This window comes from Bos grunniens, chromosome 11 (assembly GCF_055505025.1).
Source record: "Bos grunniens cultivar Pamir isolate PY7600 chromosome 11, Bosgru_T2T1.0, whole genome shotgun sequence".
In the NCBI taxonomy this organism is placed as follows: domain Eukaryota; kingdom Metazoa; phylum Chordata; class Mammalia; order Artiodactyla; family Bovidae; genus Bos; species Bos grunniens.
In genome coordinates, this window is record NC_141175.1 from 76,962,067 (window position 1) to 76,986,646 (window position 24,580).

At 40.0% G+C, this 24,580-nt stretch overlaps 1 protein-coding gene across 6 annotated transcripts in view; it reads right to left on the bottom strand.

Moving 5' to 3' along the window:
• PPP1R21 (protein phosphatase 1 regulatory subunit 21) overlaps positions 1–24,580 on the bottom strand; it is a 79,380-nt gene that overhangs the window by 25,359 nt on the left and 29,441 nt on the right. For 4 of the 6 annotated variants that reach the window (XM_086326978.1, XM_086326981.1, XM_086326979.1 and 1 more), the window contains 7 exons: positions 23,207–23,259; positions 22,578–22,727; positions 20,138–20,239; positions 19,965–20,053; positions 17,310–17,446; positions 7,593–7,685; positions 3,435–3,562 (listed from right to left, as the gene is read on the bottom strand). In XM_086326978.1, coding sequence (XP_086183104.1) covers positions 3,435–3,562; positions 7,593–7,685; positions 17,310–17,446; positions 19,965–20,053; positions 20,138–20,239; positions 22,578–22,727; positions 23,207–23,259 — 752 coding nt within the window. Of the gene's footprint in view, positions 1–3,434; positions 3,563–7,592; positions 7,686–9,314; positions 9,554–17,309; positions 17,447–19,964; positions 20,054–20,137; positions 20,240–22,577; positions 22,728–23,206; positions 23,260–24,580 lie in introns of those variants that run through there. The other 2 variants (XR_015136975.1, XM_086326980.1) reach the window with 2 other exon arrangements.

Here is a 24,580-nt window from a genome sequence, read left to right on the forward strand (position 1 = left end):
GTAGACAATGTTTATGAGCTGTTTATCTCACCAAATCTGCGCCTGTGCTCCAAACATGTATGTTTGGGTTTATACATTCCATTTGCATCTTAACTTTGACTGTTTCATACTCCAACACAAGAAATGACACAAGCATCTTGAATATATAATTTCTACTTAAATTTCACTCTGTAAATCTCAATCTGTGCATTACAAATAAAATAGGAAAGAAATTGACTGAAAATTCAGTACACCCTTGTCATTTACAGATTTAACACTTGCTTACAACAACAAAGATCCATGACTGTATTTTTTCTGAGCCATGATTTTGAATCTACAGTCTATACAAAATGGTGTTATAAATTAAAATGTCTAAGAAAGTTATTAGCCAGAAAAATTAAAGTCTTGGATACATTCAAGAGTATTCAATTTCAATAAATAAGAATAAGTGACTTGTGAAACAAGAGTTATTTTACCTTGGCAAACACTGCTCAAAAAGTAAGCACTCACTAATGGTCTAAAAGGTTATCTTTTTCATCAATATTTTACTATATCAAATGAAATTCTATGTTAGGTAGTATTTAGAAAAATCAAAACTCTAAAAATCTTGAGTTGTATATTCCATTTACATGACATAGACGAGACATACCTAGAAGCTGCATTTAGGTCGTGGCAGTATATAGTAAAGTTTACTTTCTTTCCTCTCTAGTATTTCTGTATTCCCCAGGTGTTCTTTAATATGCATATGTTATACCTTCCTAGCGGGTTTTTTAAAAATTACAAATGATAAAATTTAGTTTAATCAAATCACATTAGCTAAGTATTCAGCTGCCACCAACTAATACTTAATTCAGATAATTATTTTAGTTAAAAACCATTTTAATAAAAATTTCTGAGTGAAGATCAAAACCTTTCCTTGAGACAACTGTTAAGGTTTCAGGCAAAGTAAATCTAAAATAAACTATGAAGTATTCAGGAATTTAACATTCCAGAGTTCTCATTAAAAAGTGACAAATACAAAGACTCCTGTAAAATGTCAATATTCTCTTTTTTTCAGAATTTTCCTTAATTGAATCAAAGTTAAAATCATCATCAGAAAGTTTCCAGAATGCGTGTAGATGAAAGTGTTACAGAGGAGGCAGTAAGGATAATCTGGCTAAGGAGTCCTGTAGGCACTGATATGAGTTGACAGAATCTCATAACACCCTTTAACTACAGCCCTAAACAAGAGCAAACTGTCACGAAGATCAGTCTGACTTTGGGAAAGATAACACTGAATATCTAATATAATCTATGATCATTTCTGATTAACTTAAACCACTTGAAAAAAGTATGCTCCCTCCTACTAAGGTCAACCTGTCAGAAAAATAATGGTATATAACACAGATAGAGATTAGCATTTTCTTGAGAAATTATGTTGGATCTGTTGAAATAAATGGGCTAAGATAGTCCTGAATACAGCCCTTTCAGTTTTATATGTATGGGTAGTTCTCATAGAAATCTTAGTCACTAAAGGCTTTGATGACAGGCACATGAACATGTCTTCCCTGAGAACTCAGTTGGTAAAGAATCTGCCTGCAATGCAGGAGGCCCCAGTATGATTCCTGGGTTGGGAAGATCCACTGGAGAAGGGATAGGCTACCCACTCCAGTATTCTTGGGCTTCTCTTATGGCTCAGCTGGTAAAGAATCCGCCTGCAACCCTCTTACACAGTTGGTGGGAATGCAAACTAGTAGAGCCACTACAGAGAACAGTATGGAGATTCCTTAAAAAACTGGAAATAGAACTGCCATATGACCCAGCAATCCCACTGCTGGGCACACACACCGAGGAAACCAGAATTGAAAGAGACACTTGTTACCCCAGTGTTCATTGCAGCACTGTTTATAATAGCCAGGACATGGAAGCAACCTAGATGTCCATCAGCAGATGAATAGATAAGAAAGCTGTGGTACATATACACAATGGAGTATTACTCGGCCATTAAAAAGAATACATTTGAATCAGTTCTAAGGAGGTGGATGAAACTGGAGCCTATTATACAGAGTGAAGTAAGCCAGAAAGAAAAACACCAATACAGTAATACTAAGGCATATATATGGAATTTAGAAAGATGGTAATGATAACCCTATATGCGAGACAGCAAAAGAGACACAGATGTATAGAACAGTCTTTTAGACTCTGTGGGAGAGGGTGAGGGTGGGATGATATGGGAGAATGGCATTGAAACATGTAAATTATCACATGTGAAATGAATCGCCAGTCCGGGTTCGATGCATGATACAGGGTGCTCGGGGCTGGTGCACTGGGATGACCCAGAGGAATGGGATGGGGAGGGAGGTGGGAGGGGGGTTCAGGAGGGGGAACACATGTACACCCATGGCAGATTCATGTCAATGTATGGCAAAACCAATACAATATTTAAAGTAAAAAAATAAATAAATTAAAAAAAAAAAAAAAAAAAGAATCAACACCAAAAAAAAAAAAAAAAGAATCCACCTGCAATGTGGGAGACTCGGGTTCGATCCCTGGGTTGGGAAGATCCCCTGGAGAAGGGAAAGGCTACCCCACTCTAGAATTCTGGCCTGGAGAATTCCATGGACTATATATAGTTCATGGGGTCACAAAGAGTCAGAAACAACTAAGCAACTTTGACTTACATTAACGTGCAATTAGAATATGACATCTACTGAAAGCAGTTAGCCCACATAGAACAATTTTTAACGAAACTGCACTCCGGTCAGTTTATGACAATAATTAAGTACTTAATGATCCAAATGATCATTATCTAATATTAAGAATTCAATGAGAAGACATGTGTTGAAGTCACCTTAAAAGTACGAATTAAGGTACAAAACCACAAAGGTACAAACAAAAATCTTGGTGGAGAAAAAACAAAATATAATAAAAGTCTTATAAATCTTTTTCTATACCCCAATTTCTGTACAGCAGACCTTGAATATACATCAGGATCTATAGTGAGACCACCTGGTATCTAAAACATCAACAGTGAGTGACCCACTTACTCATCACAAACATTTAACAGCATTCCGTATTGTGTCACATATTAGGTAGGAAGGAGGAAAAGGGAGACAACTTTATTTTACAAAAAAGGCTGATAATCTAAAATCGTTTTACAGATTAATTTTTCTACTATGTCAATCAAGAAAAAAAAAAAAAGAGATGCCAGTCCAGGATCGATGCACGATACTGGATGCTTGGGGCTAGAGCACTGGGACGACCCAGAGGGATGGTATGGGGAGGGAGGAGGGAGGAGGGTTCAGGATGGGGAACACATGTATACCTGTGGCGGATTCATTTTGATATTTGGCAAAACTAATACAATTATGTAAAGTTTAAAAATAAAATAAAATTTAAAAAAAATAAATAAAATCTAGAATTAAAAAAAAGAAAAGAATTTAATTTAACATCAATATAAACCAGAGAAAAATTACCTTTCCTGCTCCATTTGTCAATGCCACTACTGATGACAGGATGCAGTCATTAGTTGTTATGAGCTTCTGGGTTGTTGTTGGAAGTTCAAGCTCTATTGTAGCCTTTTGACTATAATGTTTGGAAATATCTATGAATCCAATTAAATGAAAACTCATCAGTATCTATATACAAGTTGGATACAGTCAACCAACCCGTTGACCTCTCATTTCTATGCTTACAAATTTACAAAACAAGTCTGACAAAAGACGGTCCCAAATATCATAATTGGACTGAATCTCAATTAGGTTTCAAGTCCACATGCAAAGAATAGAGAGTAGTGAGGGTCTCTTAACACCATCCTGGGGTCACTATTATAGCGTAGAGCATGTTGGTCTCAGTCTCTTTCATTTGAGAGTCAGTCCTTATTCTTGTGCTGTGTAAATGACCCTAACCAGTATTTACCAGTTAAAAACTTTGTTTTGACAGTCTAGTAGGCACAAATGAGAATTTTTATTGTGCTTATATAAACAAACCATGAGGCTGGAAAAGAACAGCCAACATAGGCATGGTGATCCACAGTCCTTATTGGATCTTAACCAGTTTGCCAGAACATACTTTAACAATAAGAAAGGTCTGCACAGCCAAATAAGGATTGAACACTGCAATGTCTGGCTTCACATTCTACTGCCTCCAGTCCAAGAAAATTACAACAAAGGCCTGTGGTTCTAAAAGCATAGAAGAGAGGCTTAGACAGAAACATGTAGAGAGAAACAGCAGTAGGTAAAACTCGCCAAACAGCTAAACTTGGGGTTTTCTGGGTCTCTGAGAAATAAAATAATTTCATCCTGAAAATAAGGGGGAACAGAATTAGCAAGACAACATTGATTTGTGAGGAAGGACAACTATATTTGTAAATAATAAAGAGCTTACAATACAGCCTCCTCTGAATTTTTATTTCTTTATTTTTTTGAATTTTTAGACTACTTCAGTTACAACAGCATTATCACTACCAACAAAGCGAAAAATAGATCACAAGACATGGAAATTAATTGTTATAGCAGGCATGTATACGAAGACCTTCATTTATTCAGAATCAAGAAATTTAGTTGATTTTAGACTATAGATAAATAAGAGGAAATAAGACTATTTAGAAATAAGAGATTTAACGTGGTATAACCATGATATTTCAGCACAATTTAAATTTATTTATTAAAGACTAGAAAGATTTAACGTGGTATGATCATAATATTTTTAGCATAAAATCACTGTTTTATGAAATTTCTTTTTCTAAAATTTAAAGCTAAGAAATTGTGTTATTTATATACATTGTATGTATATATACAAATATATGTAAACTGTTACATACAAAAGCTTTTAGGATAGGCTTAGATTTATAAAAAATTTACAGAGTTTCCAGATACCCTTAGCCAGTTTTCACTACGGTTAACATCCTATGTTAATATGGTACAGCTGTCACAGTGAAGAAACCAACTAATTGGTACATTACTATTATGTCTAATATATTTTAAAAAATAAATGATTATCTTCTATAAATTCATAAGACAGCCAAGTGAATAAAAATTCAGTTGGAATGCTGGACATTTTTGGTATACTGAACTTGCTAGCTCCCAAAGCAGACATCATCTTTCTACACACCACAGAAAGTTTTACTCAATATTTTACTGTCTGTATACAATGCTATAATACAACTGGGCTGGCAGGCAATCTTGGCTGACTGTATAGGTAATTAAAATACTTATAAAAGATGTATAATACTAAGAACCCTCCCATGGCTTCTAGTGGATCAAAGCTACTGTAGTTTGACTATAATAATTCTCCCCATTCAACTGTTTACTCTTTATTTATTGAATCTAAATATTTTAATTATTTAGGGTGTTCCTTGACGTTAAATTTTAACTTCAAAAAGAACAAGGAAATCATGTGACCTAGACTAGAGATTTATTTTTGTTTAATGTTTCCTATCAGTCTACCTGCTTTAGACTTGAGACTAAAGATCAAACAATTCTCACTTGTTAAAAGATTAATTCACTCCCATTTTAATTCCTTGTAGGACACACATTTTTATAAATCTCTCTCTCTCACTTTTTATATTAAGACCAGCCTGCCTGCTTGCTTGCCTGCCTTCCTTCCTTTTTCCCAACTTGGACCAAGCAATTATGCAAGGCAAAGGATCAAGGGAAAAGATTTGAAATAAGAGCTCTCTTAAAAACAAAGTTTATTCTGTTAATGCCAGTTAATGCTGACTCTGAGAGATATGAGAGATACACAACACTCTTCCAACTAGGTAAGAAGACAGATTTGAACTGTAAACCTATCAGCAAGAGCCCATAATCTGCTTGCCAACCATTCTTCATGTTTCCCAATATTTTAAATTTATATTATGTACACTTTCAAGAACAGAAACAAGCAGAGGCACAAAGAGGGCTTAGGGGGCCTCCGATCCTCCCAAAATCTCCACCAGCTCTTGACAAATGGTAACAGCAGCATCCTTTGATTTGGACCACTCAGCATCTAATGCCACATATGAACAAAAGCACCTTCAGAAAACTTAGAAACACATTATTATTATTTATAGAAATATAAATAAAATCAACATTTTTCAATGTAAATAAAGCTTTAAGATCCTTCTCAATGGATAGCCCCCCTCCATGGCTCTAGCCCCTCCTTTATCAAAATTCTAGAGAAAATACTAGTAGGAACAAATCATAATATTAGCACAGGAAAACTTAGGAAACAAAACCAAAGAATCTGTAGTCACAGAGCAGTTTGTGGTTTCAATGGCCTAGTTCTGGAATAGAAGACTGTGGTTAAGTCTGAGCTCCCCAAATCAAAAGCTGCACAGGAAAAAAGTTCTAGTCCCTTGGGCTTTCTATGGACCAGACTAGGTTCTGCAGCGTTGGGACTCATTATCGTTACCTGCCACCAAATCTGTCTATGCAAGCTGTGATTTCTGCAACCAGAGCTAGCTCCAGAAGTACAGCGACTTCTACAGTTCCTTATAATTGAAGACAAGCCTCAAAAAGGACCATTCTCAAGACTAAGGTGGTATTAGGTAATACTACTGGGACTAAGATAGATTCCCAGCAACACAGGTTATGTGTCAGTTTATAGAAGGGCCCCCAATATACACATTTTATACATGCAATCCGACAAAATCTTAAGTTTTTAAAATATATTTTCTGTGAAACCATTAATTGGTCACTAACCATACATTAAATACCACAGTGAAAAATCTAGGTACCTGGGCTACTTCCAAAGGTGGTGGTTTAGTCACTACGTCATGTCTGTCTCTTGCGACCCCATGGACTGTACCCTGCCAGGCTCCTCTGTCCATGGGATTCTCCAGGCAAGAATACTGGAGTGGGTTGCCATTTCCTTCTCCAGGGGATCTCCCCAAAACAGGAATCGAACCCAGGTCTCTTGCATTGCAAGTGGATTCTTTACGTACTGAGCTACAAGGGAAGCCCTACTTCCAATAGTCCTTAATAACTGCTCTGCCCTCTCTTTCTGCTCCTACTCCAATAGCCACCAAAAGGAAAAGAGAGAGGGGAAAGAAATCACAAGCCATGCAGAGATACAAATTAAAAAGTCAGGACTCAGAATCATATGCTAAGAAGCAAAAGAAATGCCTTTCGACAAGCGTATTCTTAGGAGCACACGGCAAGCGAAAACTGACGAAAGTTTAAAAACAGACCTTCAGTCTGTAAGTTTCTCCTGAACAAAACAGGATTTATTAATGGGTACTCTCAACAAAAAAATGCACAGGAGGGTGGAAAACCAGTACATTATTTCCAGGAACTTTACACCTTTGTTTCCTCAGTCCCTTCATGCTTGGGCTCTAACAAGTGCGGTATTTTGCTAAATGCCTCTGAATAGCATGTCTGACTTGATAAAATTCATACACCTCCCTTAAATCAGTATAATGTATTTTTGGCTAAAGTTCTGCACACAAGGGTTTCTCATCAGTACTTTGTTTACCTTCAGGAAAGAAGCAGATGGAAAAAGCAGAAGGCAGTAAGCTGTGTACTTTAACGTAAGCCAAATGCTACTAAGCCTTTATCTAGGGTCTATTAGCCTTGGCAGTATTTGTTTAAATCTCATTCAGGCAGATCTCAGAAAAGGGACGAAGCTTATTTATGTTCTTTTTCAAGTCTCACCTTTCATGACATCATGGAATCCATGCAGAGCAGCACCAACATTTGTTAACACACAACTGTAGTTTGTCCGAAGGAGTCCATCTGGCTCTGTACCTAGGAAACCAAGATCACAGACCTAAGCACTGTCCCAGAGGACTTCACCCAAAACACTGAGCCCACCATCTTCTCTCCACCCTTGGGAAGAGAATCAGTATCACTTGTGACATGTTGAACATAATGGCTCTCAAAATTCCTGCAGACACATGCAGACAGAATGGTGATGATTACAGACACCTAAACTGATCTGGAGCGACAGCGGTGCAGCACTGGAGCGACTGTGAGGAGATACTTCACGTCCAGGGGCAGAGATATAATGGCCATCGGAGGTAAATCCATCCATCCCAGTCCATTTTAGTTCGCTGATTCCTAAAATGTCGACGTTCACTCTTGCCATCTCCTACTTGACCACTTCCAATTTGCCTTGATTCACGGACCTCACAAAGAAGATCCCTATGCAATATTGCTCTTTACAGCATTGGACTTTGCTTCTACCACCAGTCACATCCACAACTGGGTGTTGCTGTGGTTCCGTCTCTTCATTCTTTCTGGAGTTATTTCTCCACTAATCTCCAGCAGCATATTGGGCACCTACTGACGTGGGGAGTTCATCTATCAGTGTCCTATCTTTTTGCCTTTTCATACTGTTTATGGGGTTCTCTAGGCAAGAATACTGGAGAAGGCGATGGCACCCCACTCCAGTACTCTTGCCTGGAAAATCCCATGGACGGAGGAGCCTGGTGGGCTGCAGTCCATGAGGTTGCTAAGAGTTGGACATGACTGAGGGGCTTCACTTTCACTTTTCACTTTCATGCATTGGAGAAGGAAATGGCAACCCACTCCAGTGTTCTTGCCTGGAGAATCCCAGGGATGGGGGAGCCTGGTGGGCTGCAGTCTGTGGGGTCGCACAGAGTTGGACATGACTGAAGCGACTTAGCAGCAGCAGGCAAGAATACTGGAGTGGTTTGCCATTCCCTTCTCCAGTGACCCACATTTTGTCAGAATTCTCCACCACGACCCATACATGGCATAGTTTCATAGTTTCATTGATTCAGACAAGACTGTGGTCCATGTGATCAGATTGGTTAGTTTTCTATGATTGTGGTTTTCAGTCTGTCTGCCCTCTGATAGAGAAGGATAAGAGGCTTATGGAAGCTTCCTGATAGGAGAGACTGACTGAGGGGGAAACTGGGTCCTGTTCTGATGGGCAGGGCCATGCTCAGTAAATCTTTAATCCAATCTTCTGTTGATGGGTGGGGCTGTGTTCCCTCCCTGTTATTTACCTGGGTACAAACTATGTTAGAGGTAATGAAGATAATGGTGACCTCTTTCAAAAGGTCCTTTGCAGGAACTGCTACACTCAGTGCCCCTAACCCTGCAGCAGGCACCGCCAACCACTGCCGACCCATGCCTTCACCAGAGACTCTTGGATTCTCCTGGGCAAGTCTGGGTCAGTCTCTTGTGGGGTCACTGCTCCTTTCTCGTTGGTCCTGGTGCACACAAGGTTTTGTTTGTGCCCTCCAAGAGTCTATTTCCCAGTCCTGTGTAAGTTCTGGCAGCTCTATGGTGGGGTTAATGGTGACATCCTCCAAGAGGGCTTATGCCATACCCAAGTCTGCTGCACCCAGAGCTCCTGCCCCTGTGGCAGTCCACTGCTGATCTGTACCTCCACAGGAGACGCAGCACAAACACAGTTCTGCCTCAGTCTCTGTGTGGTTTCTGGGTCCTGGTGCACACAAGGCTTGTTTGAGCCCTCTGAGCATCTCTGGCGGGAATGGGGTTTGATTGTAAATGTGAACTCACCCCTCCTACCGTCTTGCCGGGGCTTCCCCTTTGCTCTTGTACGTGGGGTATCTTCTCACAGCTGCTCCAATGCTGTGCAGCCGCAGCTCCAGCACCTACTGTCTTGCTGAGGCTTCTCTGACCTTGGACGTGGAGTATCTCATGAGTGAGAGTGAAAAAGTTGGCTTAAAGCTCAACATTCAGAAAACTAAGATCATGACATCTGGTCCCATCACTTCATGGCCAGTGGATGGGGAAACAATGCAAACAGTGACAGACTTTATTTTTTGGGCTCCCAAATTAATGCAAATGGTGACTGAAGTCATGAAATTAAAAGACACTTACTCCTTGGAAGAAAAGTTATGACCAAACTAGACAGAATATTAAAAAGCAGGGACATTACTTTGCCAACAGAAGTCCATCTAGTCAAAGCTATGGTTTTTCCAATAATCATGTATGGATGCAAGAGTTGGACTATAAAGAAAGCTGAGCTCCAACTGAACTCCAAAGAATTGATGCTTTTGAACTGTGGTGTTGGAGAAGACTCTTGAGAATCCCCTGGACTGCAAGGAGATCCAACCAGTCAATCCTAAAGGAAATCAGTCCTGAATATTCATTGGAAGGACTGATGCTGAAGCTGAAACTCCAATACTCTGGCCACCTGATGTGAAGAATTGACTCACTGGAAAAGACTCTGATGCTGGGAAAGATTGAAGGCGGGAGGAGAAGGGGACGACAGAGGAAGAGATGGATGAATGGCATCACCAACTCAATGGACGTGAGTTTAAGTAAACTCTGGGAGTTGTTGATAGACAGGAAGGCCTGGCATGCTGTGGTCCATGGGATCGCAAAGAGTTGGACACAACTGAGTGACTGAACTAAAGGGCAGAGAAGCCCCAGCAAGATGGTAGGAGGGGCGAAATCGTGTTTAGAATCAAACCCCATACCTGCCAGAGATGCTCAGAGGGTTCAAATAAGCCCTGTGCATACCAGGACACAGAGACCACACAGAGACTGAGACAGAACTGTGTTTGAATGTCCCCTGAGGAGGTACGGGGTCAGCACTGGACTGCTACAGGGGCAGAGGTTCTGGGTGCAGCAGACTTGGGTATGGCATAAGCCCTCTTGGAGGAGGTCGCCATTAACCATAGAGCTGCCAGAACTTACACAGGACTGGGAAATAGACTCTTGGAGGGCACAAACAGAACCTTGTGTGCACCAGGACCAAGGAGAAAGGAGCAGTGACCCCACAAGAGACTGACCCAGACTTCCCCGGGGATGTCCAGGGGTCTCCAGCGGAGGTGTGGATCAGTGGTGGCCTGCTGCAGGGTTAGGGGCACTGAGTGCAGCAGTGCCTGCATGGGACCTTTTGAAGGAGGTCACCATTATCTTCATTACCTCCACCAGAGTTTGGCATCAGGTTAAACAACAGGGAGGGAACACAGCCCCACTCATAAACAGAAAATTGGATTAAAGATTTACTGAGCGTGGCCCTGCCCATCAGAACAAGACCCAGTTTCTTCCTCAGTCTCTCCCATCAGGAAGATTCCACAAGCCTCATATCCCTTCTCTATCAGAGGGCAGACAGACTGAAAACCACAATCACAGAAAACTAACCAATCTGATAACATGGACCACAGTCTTGTCTAAATCAATGAAACTATGAGCCATGGTGTCTAGGGCCACCCAAGATGGACGGGTCATAGTGGAGAGTTCTGACAAAATGTGGGTCACTGGAGAAGAGAATGGCAAACTACTTCAGTATTCTTGCCTAGAGAACCCCATAAACAGTATGAAAAGGCAAAAAGACAGGACACTGAAAGATGAACTCCCCAGGTTGTTTGATGCCCAATATGCTACTGGAGATCAGTGGAGAAATAACTCCAGAAAGAAGAAAGAGACGGAGCCAAAGCAAAAACGACACCCAGTTGTGGATGTGACTGGTGGTAGAAGCAAAGTCCAATGCTGTAAAGAGCAATATTGCATAGGAATATAGAATGTTAGGTCCATAGAGTTAGTGTTAGTTGCTCAGTGGTGTCCGACTCATTGTGACCCCATGGACTATAGCCCACCAGTCTCCTCTGTCCATGGGATTTTCCAGGCAAGAATACTGGAGTGGATTGCCATCCCCTTCTCCAGAGGATCTTCCTGACCCAGGAATCAAACCATGGTCTCCTGCATTGCAGGAGAACTCTTAACCCTTTGAGCTACAGGGAAGATCTGTTAGGTCCATGAATCAAGGCAAATTGGAAGTGGTTAAAGAGGAGATGGCAAGAGTGAACATTAACATTTTAGGAAACAGCAAACTAAAATGGACTGGAATGGATGAATTTAATTCAGATGACCATTATATCTACTACTGTGGGCAAGAATCCCTCAGAGGAAATGGAGTAGCCATCATAGTCAACAAAAGAGTGTGAAATGCAGTTCTTGGATGCAATCTAAAAAATGACAGAATGATCTCTGTTCGTTTCTAAGGCAAACCATTCAATATCACAGTAATCCAAGTTTACACCCCAACCAGTAATGCTGAAGAAGTTGAAGTTGAACAGTTCTACAAAGACCAAGAAAACCTTCTAGAACTAACATCCAAAAAAGATGTCCTTTTCATAGGAACTGGAATTCAAAAGTAAGAGTGAAGAAATACCTGGAGTAACAGGCCAATTTGGCCTTGGAGTACAGAATGAAGCAGGGCAAAGTCTAATAGAGCTTTGTCAAGAGAATGCACTGGTCATAGTAAACACTTTTCCAACAACACAAGAGAAGACTCTACACATGGACATCACCAGATGGTCAATACCGAAATCAGACTGATTATATTCTTTGCAGCCAAAGATGGAGAAGCTCTATACGGTCAACAAAAACAAGACCAAGAGATGACTGTGGCTCAGATCATGAACTCCTTATTGCCAAATTCAAACTTAGATTGAAGAAAGTAGGGAAAACCACTAGACCATTCAGGTATAACCTAAATCAAATCCCTTACGATTATACAGTGGAAGTGACAAATAGATTCAAGGGATTAGATCTGATAGGCAGAGTGCCTGAAGAACTATGGATGGAGGTTCATGACATTGTGCAAGAGGCAGTGATCAAGACCATTACCAAGAAAAAGAAATGCAAAATGGCAAAATGGTCATCTGAGGACAACCAAATAGCTGTGAAAAGAAGAGAAGCCAAAGGCAAAGGAGAAAAGGAAAGATATACCCATTTGAATGCAGTTCCAAATAACAGCAAGGAGAGATAAGAAAGCCTTCCTCACTGATCAATGCAAAGAAATAGAGGAAAACAATAGAATGGGAAAGACTAGAAATCTCTTCAAGAAAATCAGAGATACCAAGAGAACATTTCATGCAAAGGTGTGCACAATAAAGGACAGAAATGGTATGGACCTAACAGAAGCAGAAGATATTAAGAACAGGTGGCAAGAATACACAGAACTCCTCGTACAAAAAAGATCTTCATGACCCAGATAATCACGATGGTGTGACCACTCACCTAGAGCCAGACACCCTGGAATGCAAAGTCAAGTGCGCAAAGCTAGTGGGGGTGATGGAATTCTAATTGAGCTATTTCAAATCCTAAAAGATGATGCTGTAAAAGTGCTGCAGTCAATATGTCAGCAAATTGGAAAACTCAGTAGTGGCCACAGGACTGGAAAAGGTCAGTTTTCATTCCAGTCCCAAAGAAAGGCAATGCCAAAGAATGCTCAAAGTACTGCACAACTGCACTCATCTTACATTCTAGCAAAGTAATGCTCAAAATCCTCCAAGCCAGGCTTCAACAGTACATGAACTGTGAACTTCCAGGGATTTAGAAAACGCAGAGGAACCAGAGATCAAATTGCCCACATCTGTTGGATCACTGAAAAAGCAAAAGAGTTCCAGAAAAACATCTGCTTTATTGACTACACCAAAGCCTTTGACTGTGTGGATCACAACAAACTGTGGAAAATTCTTAAAGAGATGGGAATCAGGCACCACCTGATGTGCCTCTTGAGAAATCTGTATGCAGGTCAAGAAGCAATGGTTAGAACTGGACATGGAACAACAGACTAGTTCCAAATCAGGAAAGGAGTATGTCCAGGCTGCATATTGTCATCCTACTTATTTAACTTCCATGCAGAGTACAGCATGAGAAATACTGGACTGTATAAAGCATGAGCTGGAATCAAGATTGCTGAGAGAAATATCAATAATCTCAGATATGCAGATGACACCACCCTTATGGCAGAAAGCAAAGAAGAACTAAGAGCCTCTTGATGAAAGTCAAAGAGGAGAGTAAAGTTGGCTTAAAACTCAACATTCAGAAAACTAAGATCATGGCATCTGATCCCATCACTTCATGGCAGATAGATGGGGAAACAATGGAAACAGTGACAAACTTTATTTTGGGGGCTCAAAAAGCACTGAATATCCTGATTGCAGCCATGAAATTAAAAGACGCTTGCTCCTTGGAAGAAAAGTTATGACCAACCTAGATAGCATATTAGAAAGCAGAGACATTATTTTGCCAACAAAGGTCTGTCTCGTCAAAGCTTTGGTTTTTCCAGTAGTCATGTATGGATGTGAGAGTTGGACTATATAGAAACCTGAATATCAAAGAACTGATGCTTCTGAACTGTAGTTTTGGAGAAGACTCTTGAGAGTCCCCTGGACAGCAAAGGGATCCAACCAGTCCATCTTAAAGGAAATCCATCCTGAATATTCACTGGAAGGACTGATGCTGAAGCTGAAACTCCAATACTCTGGCCACCTGATGTGAAGAACTGACTCATTTGAAAAGACCCTGATGCTGGGAAAGATTGAAGGTGGGAGGAGAAGGAGACAACAGAGGGCAAGATGGTTGCATGGCATCACCGACTCAATGGACAAAAGTTTGAGTAAGCTCCAGGAATTGGTGATGGACAGGAAGGCCTGGTGTGCTGTAGTCTACGGGGTCGCAAAGTGTCTGACACAACTGAGCGACTGAACTAAACTGAACTGAAATGGATTTGGATCCCCCATGTCCACAGTTAGTAATGGTTAAGAATCAAAATTAAACTGCAGGATTATGTCTTTCATGATCTCTATGAAATGAAAAGTCTTTGTGAATTTCACCTGTTACTACAGAACACATTTCTCATTTCGTTCTTTTCCCTACATATTACTGTTTGCTGAACATCACTAAAAACACTGTTATTCAAACATCATAATTCTAATTCCAGCATGACAGCATAAGCAAGCTCCTCATATCCACTCTCCAGCCCAACTGATGAAAATCATTTAAAAACAACCACTTAAAACTCTGGAAATTATCTTAAGGGCATCCAGTTAATGAAGAAACAGTTACTCAAGAAAATCTGTATCAATTCAGTGACAACAACAACAATCTGTGGTATCTGAACCAGAACCCACTCCCTACCCCTGGCCAGTCAGTGAGCTAGCAATCCCAGTACAGAGAGTGCAGCAAAGAACACCAGACTCTCTCGCCCCTAATTCAGTAGAGAGCCTCATTCCTAATCCTGCTCTCAGCTCCCTGTTGCTGAGGCTAAATTCTAGTTAAGTATGACTCAGGGGTGGGGGTTCTCTTCTTTCACCCAGCCCTGACTTGTGGGATGCTGAGAATCTGTGGCCATGAACACCCTGGCTCCAGCTCAGTAAAAGGAGTTCCTCGCTGAAAGAGGCAAGTAGAAGCGACTGGGGGCTGCTACCCTCTCCACGGAGTACTCCGCTATACCTACAGGGATGTCACTCTAAGAGAAGTATATCATTGTCCTCACCCCCAGCACAGAACTATGGCTCAGAGCTTTAACCCAAGGGAGAAAGAGTTATTTAAACAGAAAACTCTGAATCTCTTCCCAAAGGAATTGACTTTATTCACAACAGACTACGGAGAAGTTCAAGCCCAGGGGTACCCTCAAAAATAATGGCACCTGTGCTGAAGGTAATTAGGAGGAAATTGGTAGGTTCATTAGAGATATAGGGTAAACAGACAAGGATGATCAATCAATTCTTAACAAGGGTGCCGAGACCATTCAATATGGAAGAAACAGTCTTTTCAATAAATGGTACTGAGACAACTGGACAGTCATATGCAAAAGATGAAGCTGGACCTTTACCTCACACTATATACAAAAATTAACTCAAAATGGATCAAAGACCTAATGTAAGAACTAAAAGTATAAAACAAAAGAAAACCTAAGGGTGGGCAAGAATCCCTTAGAAGAAATGGAGTAGCCCTCATGGTCAACAAAAGAGTCCAAAATGCAGTACTTGCATGCAATCTCAAAAATGACAGAATGATCTCAGTTCATTTTCAAGACAAACTATTCAGCATCCCAGTAAACCCATGTCTATGCCCAAACCACTAATGCCAAAGAAGCTGAACGGTTCTATGAAGACCTACAAGACCTTCTAGAACTAACACCAAAAAAAGATGTTCTTTTCTTCATAGAGGACTGGAATGCAAAAGTAAGAAGTCAAGAGACATCTGGAGTAACAAGCCAAGTTTGGCCTTGGAGTACAAAATGATACCTGAAGTAAGAGGCAAACTTGGCCTTGGAATACGGAATGAAGCAGGGCAAAGGCTTAACAGAATTTTGCCAAGAGAATGCACTGGTCATAGCAAACACCCTCTTCCAACAATGCAAGAGAGGACTCTAAACAGGGACATCATCAGATGGTCAATACTAAAATCAGATTGATTATATTCTTTGCAGCCAAACATGGAGAAGATCTATACAGTCAGCAAAAGCAAGACCTAGAGCTGACTATGGCTCAGATCATCAGCTTCTTGTAGTAAAATTCAGGCTTAAATTGAAGAAAGCAGGAAAAACCACCAGGCCATTCAGGTATGACCTAAATCAATACACAGTAGAGATGATGAACAGATTCAAGGGATTAAATCTGGTCAACAGAGTGCCTGAAGAACTATGGAAGGAAGTTTGCAACATTGTACATGAGGTGGTGACCAAAAGGATCCCCAAGAAAAAGAACACAAGCAGGAAAAATGGTTGTCTGAGGAGGCCTTACAAATAGTTGAGAAAAGAAGAGCAAAAAGCAAAGTAGAAAGGGAAAGATATAACCAACTGAGTGCAGAGTTCCAAAGCATAGCAAGGAGATAGAAGAGCCTTCTAAGCAATGGCAAACGTATACACCATATTAAAAACCACAGCTATTACTTTGCCAACAAAGGTCTGTATAGTCAAAGCTATGGTTTTTCCAGTAGTCATGTACAGATGTGAGAGCTGAATCATAAAGAAGGTTCAGCACCAAAGCATTGATGCTTTCGAACCATAGTGCTGGAGAAGACTCTTGAGAGTTCTCTGGACAGCCAGGAGATCAAACCAGTCAATAATAAAGGAAATCAACACTGATTATTCACTGGAAGGACTGATGCTGAAGCTGAACCTCCAATCTGAACCTCCAATACTTTGGCCACCTGATGTGAAGAGCTGACCCCCTGAAAAAGACACTGATGCTGGGCAAGATTGAGGGCAAGAGGAGAAGGGGGAGACCGAGGATAAGACAGTTGGATGGCATCATCGACTCAATGGACATGAGTTTGAGCAACCTCTGGGAGATAGGATAGGGAAGCCTGGCGTGCTGCAGTCCATGGGGTCACAATACGACTGAGTGACTGAACAACAAGTCTTAGTCACTAGACCATCAGGGAAGTCCCTGTACATTCTTAATTTAACTCATTTACCTTCATTTTATAAGTGGGAAAACAGAAGCAGAAAAGTAAAGCGATTTGCCCAAGGCCATAAATGTATAAAGGGCTGCAGGATATGAATCCAAGTTTTTCTGGTCCCAGATCCTAGGTTCTTCTCACTCAAACATGCCAAACCGCCTCCCTTCTCCAACTTCTTGTACTCTAAGTTCTTCACACTGAACCATGAGTAACAAAGACACTTACTTGGCAAGGCAAGAAGGGCAATGTAAGTCTGCAGCTTCTCAAACACAGCTGTCATCTTTTTCATGTCCTGGGACAGCTCTAGATTCCTGGCTCGTAATGCAGACGTGCAAAGGGAAGCTTCACATTCTTCTTCTAGGCTAGGAATGGGCAGAGTTTATAAAAGTGAGCATCCCGAATGATTTTCAATCAGCTATAAGAAACTACCTAAATTGTCAAACATCTATATCCAAAGAGAGAATGAACCAAAAAAAGAAACTTGAGCTCACTGACAAGGTTCCATTTTGTTATATCATCATGTACACACTGGCTTCCTCCAATGCCAATGATGCAAAAGACGACTAAATGGAAGAAAAGCTGCCCACTGTCTTCCATCCTGAGAGCAGCACAAAAATGCTTCCTTCAAAATATTTTCAGGAGAAAAATACTTCATAGGCTGAATTTCTAAAGAGAATTAAATAGGAACTGGGAGAGAGAATCAGTAAGAAACCTTTTTCAGTGAGTTGTTTAGTCACTAACTCATGTCCGACTCTTTGTGACCCCATAAACTGTAGCTCGCTAGGTTCCTCTGTAGTGGGATTTCCCAGGCAAGAATACTGTTGTGGGTTGTCATTTCCTTCTCCAGGGGATCTTCCTGACCCACGGATTGAACCCGTCTCCTGTATTAGCAGGCGGATTCTTTATCACTGAGCCACCAGGGAAGTGTATGTAATTTCAAAAGTCAGACAGATTGGAAAAACCAATCTATAAGCGCAATATAAAAGTAATTCCTTAACATTCATAAAAATATAACCATTTTCCATTTTAAATGGTGCTTGGGAAAACTTAATTATAAGGTTAAAAACTATGTAGACTCTTAAGAGTACTTATTAAAATGTCCAATAATCAAGTAAAATGCTTTTTACACAAAGCTAGAAAAGTTATTAGCACAAGAATGATATGCTTGTGATGTGATATCAAGAATCACATCCATTCCCTTGACCTTGACACTTCTGCTCTATTTATTTATAGCAGACAGCTTCATTCAATACTAAACCCATTTATTACTAATGAACATGTTATCTTGCCAACTAGAGTGGTATTTAAACCAATGGCAAAAAAATTGCCTAAAATACATGAAAATCTGATAAGGTAGGGCTGAAAGCGTATGTGACAGAACATTCCCAAGAATAGGAATCTTAGATCAAGAAAGGACTTACCCAGCGTTTCCAAAAATGTAATAGTGAAAAAATAAATTAAGATAAAATAAAAATGCATTAACTCTTTCAAGTAGTAAACACCACTTTTACAATGGTTCTTACAATCTTTTAAACATAAGCCGAATCAATAAGGTATATTCAATTCAGTGTTAAACTTTCAGAGTCAATTTTCAGAAAAACTTCAATTATACTGAACTAAAACATTTAAGGATCTGAAGGAAACTATAATTCACAATTATGAGCTCATAATTCCCTGAGCCCTAAAATTCTGTCATGTGCACAAATCATAGAATTCAGTTACTAAAATACCTTGTTAGGTTAGAATTAGGAAATAAGATGGTTCTTAACATACATAAATTTTTTAATAACAAAATTTCATATTTTTGAAAACCTAAACCTACTACTTTAGTTTATAAGGACTAAAAAACTACAATTACTTGTATATTTTCAGTATCTATAAGCTTTTCATCTATGTTTTTCCTAAACCTTGTTTTGCAATCTACTATAATACCTATGGGCTTCCCAGGTAGCTCAGCAGTAAAGAATCTGCCTGGCAATGCAGGAGACAGGTTCAATCCCTGGGTCGGGAAGATGCCCTAGAGAAGGAATGGCAACATACTCCAGCATTCTTGCCTAGAGAATCCCCAAGGACTGAGGAGCCTGTCCGGCTACAGTCCACAGGGTTGCAAAAAGTCAGCCATGATTTAGGGAATAAACAACAACAATAATAATACATATCAATAATAGTACATATATGTTCTTATTTCTCTTATTTCCAGTTGCATTATTCTTCGCCTTTTTTAAAGACTAGATCTCAGGATTAAAAGATTTAGATGAATTAGGAGTCTTTGTAGTTTTACATCAAAAGTATCAAAATATACAATCAGTAGTCTCAAATTTCCAGTTATATAAATTATTTTCTCTTGCCTTTTCAGGAATGTTTAAGATGCAATATTTAAGGTTACTAAATGACTCATCCTATGAGAGCTGGAGGATGTACAGTTTTTATTTTATAACTTAAATCACCAATAGTAAAAACAGCATACTATTTAAAAGAAACCTAAGGATTACAGATTCAAATACAGAGGTTAACTATTATTACCCCCATCTAGACATTTTCAGTAAAAGGGTAACAATACCCAAAACTATTTCCTTTAATAAATGTGTCATTCACAATCACTAAAAATACTGGTTCATGTTGCATTACATGGTTATTGCACTGATCACAGTTCAAAACTATTGAAGAAACTCTAGCTGAGAAACTACAATTCAGTTTTCTTAAATATAAGTTTGTGCTGCTCAAGCCATGATTTTCCTTTTTCACAAACATCCAAATCGGTTGTAGTGCAAAAAGGTCAGGCAGAGCTCAAGAGGCACAAGTTGTTACTTTATTAACTCCAGCACAGCTCAGATGACACCTCACAATTCCCCAAGCTCCCTGGCCCAGAACAATAAGTACCTTTTTAATTGATAAGGAAGAATCTTCCTAAGAAAACATATGTAAGAGGTTAAATGCTCTGAAAAAGTTTTCAATTTCACAGTTGTCTCCTGGAAAAGAAAAACAATTTCAAGATTAATAATTTTGTTTGATAAAGAAGCACTCCCACTTCCAGAAGTAAAGCAGTAAATTACCAGGACGGTTACAGTATCCTCAGTAATACTTTCAAATAAATGAAGCATTCCTTCCTCAAGAGGGCGGACGTAAGATGCATTTTCATGAAGATACTGTGAGAACTAAATAGGAGAAGAATTCTGAGTTAAGTCACTGGAAAATAAAGGATATCAAAACATCTGTAAATGGACCCACTGAGTTATAAACCTTAATACTTTTGCAAACTTTTTTTGGGGAAATTTGACTTTTACACAAAGTTCCCTCTAACAATCTCAGATACTAAACCCAAGTGCCCATTCCATGGCAAAGTGACAAACCAGCAGACAGATGATATAATTAACAACTGGGCATGAGGCAAGTGGGGAGGGGATACTATTAACAACACACCACCAATAGGCCTTCTTTCCGAAACAACCACTTCTTCATTAGGGATGCAAGTTAATATTAAAAAAAAAAAGATTTGATATTTGAGTCAAAACTGTAGGACAGATTTTTGCATTTACATAAATCGCTGTAGATGGTGATTGCAGCCGTGAAATTAAAAGACGCTTACTCCTTGGAAGGAAAGTTATGACCAACCTAGATAGCATATTTAAAAGCAGAGACATTACTTTACCAACAAAGGTCCGTCTAGTCAAGGCTATGGTTTTTCCAGTGGTCATGTATGGATGCGAGAGTTGAACTGTAAAGAAAGCTGAGCGCTGAAGAATTGATGCTTTTGAACTGTGGTGTTGGAGAAGACTCTTGAGAGTCCCTTGGACTGCAAGGAGATCCAACCAGTCCATTCTAAAGCAGATCAGTCCTGGGTATTCTTTGGAAGGACTGATGTTAAAGCTGAAACTCCAGTACTTTGGCCACCTCATGAGAAGAGTTGACTCATTGGAAAAGACTCTGATGCTGGGAGGGATTGGGGGCAAGAGGAGAAGGGGACGACAGAGGATGAGATGGCTTGATGGCATCACCGACTCGATGGGCGTGAGTTTGAGTGAACTCCGGGAGTTGGTGATGGACAGGGAGGCCTGGCGTGCTGCAATTCATGGGGTTGCAAAGAGTTGGACACGACTGAGCAACTGAACTGAACTGACCTCATTTTTTAAAAACAAGACTTTTGAGTACAGCTTATATTCATTGCATAAAATGTTCAAGGTTAACACATTCTAGGAATGTAGCTATCATCAAAATGAGACTATAAAAACTTTTATAACTGTCATGGATACTGTAATACTTATGAAGAACTAATTCAGTATGAAGAACAGATTCAGAAAAAGATCCCCCAAGCTTTGAGACAATTGAGAAACAAGAAGTTAATTTTTCACATGTGAAATATCTCAGCTTTTTAAATATTGTATAATGGCTCAAATTTTGAGTTCTGTGTATACAAATGTAAAGTCTCATTTTGCAGAAATGTGATTCAACTAGTCCAACTGCAAGCTACACAGACATATGGCCCTGGGAAACTCAGTCTCTCTGGGCTATAAAATAAGTTGAACTCTAAGCTCAGGTATAAAAGTCTACTTTATGATTTTATGAACAAGTCTAAATGCTTTGGTCATCTTTTAACAAATGGTTACTGAATCTTCAATAATAGAGGCTTAACGGAAAAGTCACAGAGGGTCTCTCAGAGATAAAAGTACCAAAGGTAAAATACTGAGAAAAATATGAATTCTTCAGAGTAATGAAATATTTCCATTATGATTAACATATTTGATTCTCACCATGTGAGCATAACATGGTAACAAGCTAAGTAAAATAATGGTGGGAATTCCCTGGCAGTCCAGTGGTTAAAACGCAATGCTTTCACTGCTGGGGCCCAGGTTCAATTCCTAGTTGGGAAACTAAGATCCCACATGCTGCATGGTATGGCCAAAAAAGGCCCCAAAAACAAAAAAATAAAAATAAAATAATGGACAAAGAACCAGGGCGGGGAAAATGCTTTTATATTATAGGAAGCGTAAAAGAAAATATAACTGCCTTAAAATGCTACAGGTCCATTTTCCTTACCCAAGTCATCTGAAAGCTTTTTCCCATGGTGATATTAAAGAGCATTTCAAACTTTAATTTTTATGAACTTCAAAAGGTTTGTGGTGAAAAGTTTTATAGGGAAAAAACACCTACCCCACTTCTCTCCTCCTATGCAAACCATGCTCATTTTTCAAAGCCCAGTCAAATCACCAGAGTCTTCCAGACACTACCACCAACAGCAGTCTCCCCTCCTTGATGACGTCATATTCACTTACTGCCCTGACCACTTATTCACACTTAGGTCTTCTAACATATCCCTCACTATTCCATTTCATAAGAATCTCCATGTTTACCCTGTTTCTTGACGATAAAGACTATGACTTAGAGTTTCTCCCCACGTCCTCTATAGTACTTGGCTGAAATACAGAACTAGTCTAATAAGTAGCAAGTCTCCAGATTTGTTCAGGGCAGACAAAAGGTATCCTGAGTTAAACGTACCTTCTGATTCAATGGAGATATTGTGTCAATGGCAGAATCAATAGGAAAAATCTGAATCCTCTGTTCTGTATAGGTGTGAAAGTTCAGAAGAGCCTTGACAAGATCTTGAACAAAAGCCAGGGCCTGCCCAGCGATATCCCGCATCTTCAGCTTTAAAATGAAAAAGATACAGTTAAAGTCAACTATCAGGTTATTACGCCCAAACAACTTTATTAAGTCTGCTTTTGGAGAAAACATTTGAACTCTAAAATAATTATGCCTTAAATTCATTTGTTCCCACTTATATTTTAATACTACCATCTAAGTAAAGTAGAAAGCCATCCATATTGGCTAATATACCTCTTCTACTTAACCTTAAGTGCAAAGCCCACCAACCTAAAAGAAACATATGACAAAAATCAGTGCATCCCACAATTCAGTTTTAATGTTATAAGACAAGAGACAGCAAAAATCTGTATTATTTACAAATTCAAAAAATAGCGTGTTCCACAATTCTTTCAAATGTATGAGAAAAGAAAGTAAGAGTTAAATGCAATGATTTGGTGCACTAAACAGAGACCCAAACAACTAACTGGTGTTTCTGAAAAGTTTGACATATACATTACTGAAAATAAAAACTTCATCTTTACCTGATGTCTCCTATTGTGGACTGGAACATTCAGAGCATTATACTGGCTATATTCTACAAAACAAAAATGGATGTACATTAAGTCACTTTTACATTTACAGAAAAAGAGCTTAACTAAGAAATAATAAATGCTCACCCATTTGCCAGCTCGTCTCCACTCAGCCCCTTCCCTTCCTGACCACTGGGGTGCACTCTGCACAGGCCTCTTTGTACTCTATAACCCTCATTCCCAACAGAGGGGCTCATCCATCCCAACTGGGTCAACATCAGCTTCTCTCCCCAGCTCTAGACTTTTATTTACAAATGTGCACACCAGCAGGTAAAGAGATGCACACCAATCGGTTAGACTATTAAGCCACATCCAAGTTAACCTCCTCCTCTCTCCCATAAACCTGCTCCCCATCTGCCTCTCTGATCTCTGTCAACCGCACCACGTCTTTTCCCCACACTGCCTGCTCTCTCTGCCTTGCCTCCTTGCGTCTCCTGACATCTCAGGCTCCAGCCCCCATCCCAGCACACCAGGACTATCACCACAACAGCATCAGTCTCCTTCTCCCATTCCAGTGTAGTCTATACTCTGTTGCCAGATTAACCAAGTGAGTGCACAAATCTCATCAAGACATTTCCAGGGCTTCCCTGGTGGCTCAGTGGTAAAGAATCCGCCTGCCAATGCAGGAGACACAGGTTCGATCCCTAATCCGGAAGAATCCCACGTGCCTTGGAGCTACTGAGCCTGTGCTCTACAGCCTGGGAGAAGCAACTAAGCCCGTGTGCCGCAGCTACTGCAGCCTGTGCACCCTAGAGCCTGTGGTCTGCAACAAGAGAAGCCCCTGCAATGAGAAGCCCTCATAGCGCAACTAGAGAGTAGCCCCCACTTGCCACAACTAGAGAAAAGCACACGCAGCAGTAAAGACCGAGCACAGCCAAATATAAATAAATAATTTTGTTTAAAAAGGGACGTTTCTAAAATCTTCTCCAACAACCTACTGCCTTGTGAATGAAATCCCAAGTCCTCTGCCCAGAACTTGAGGGTCCAGTCCCACCCACCCTTTCAAAACTTACCTATCATTGGCTTCCACATCCCATCCACTCTAGCCTCCAGTCATACTTAACTAATTACTACCGCCAGGCCCTGACAGCACCTTTATCCTACATACCACACTCAATACAATTCCCTGGCTGGTTCTCCCTCACCTCTCTGACCAATAAAACCTACTTTCACATCCTGGCCCAGCCCAAAGCACACTTCTTCCAGAAGGTTTCCCCAAACAATCCCACCAGCAATAATCACCCTTCCTCTGAAACCCCAAGAAGTTCTTCATGGAATAACTTAGCTTATATTTCATATATTTCTCTATCTTATTCTCCCCCTACT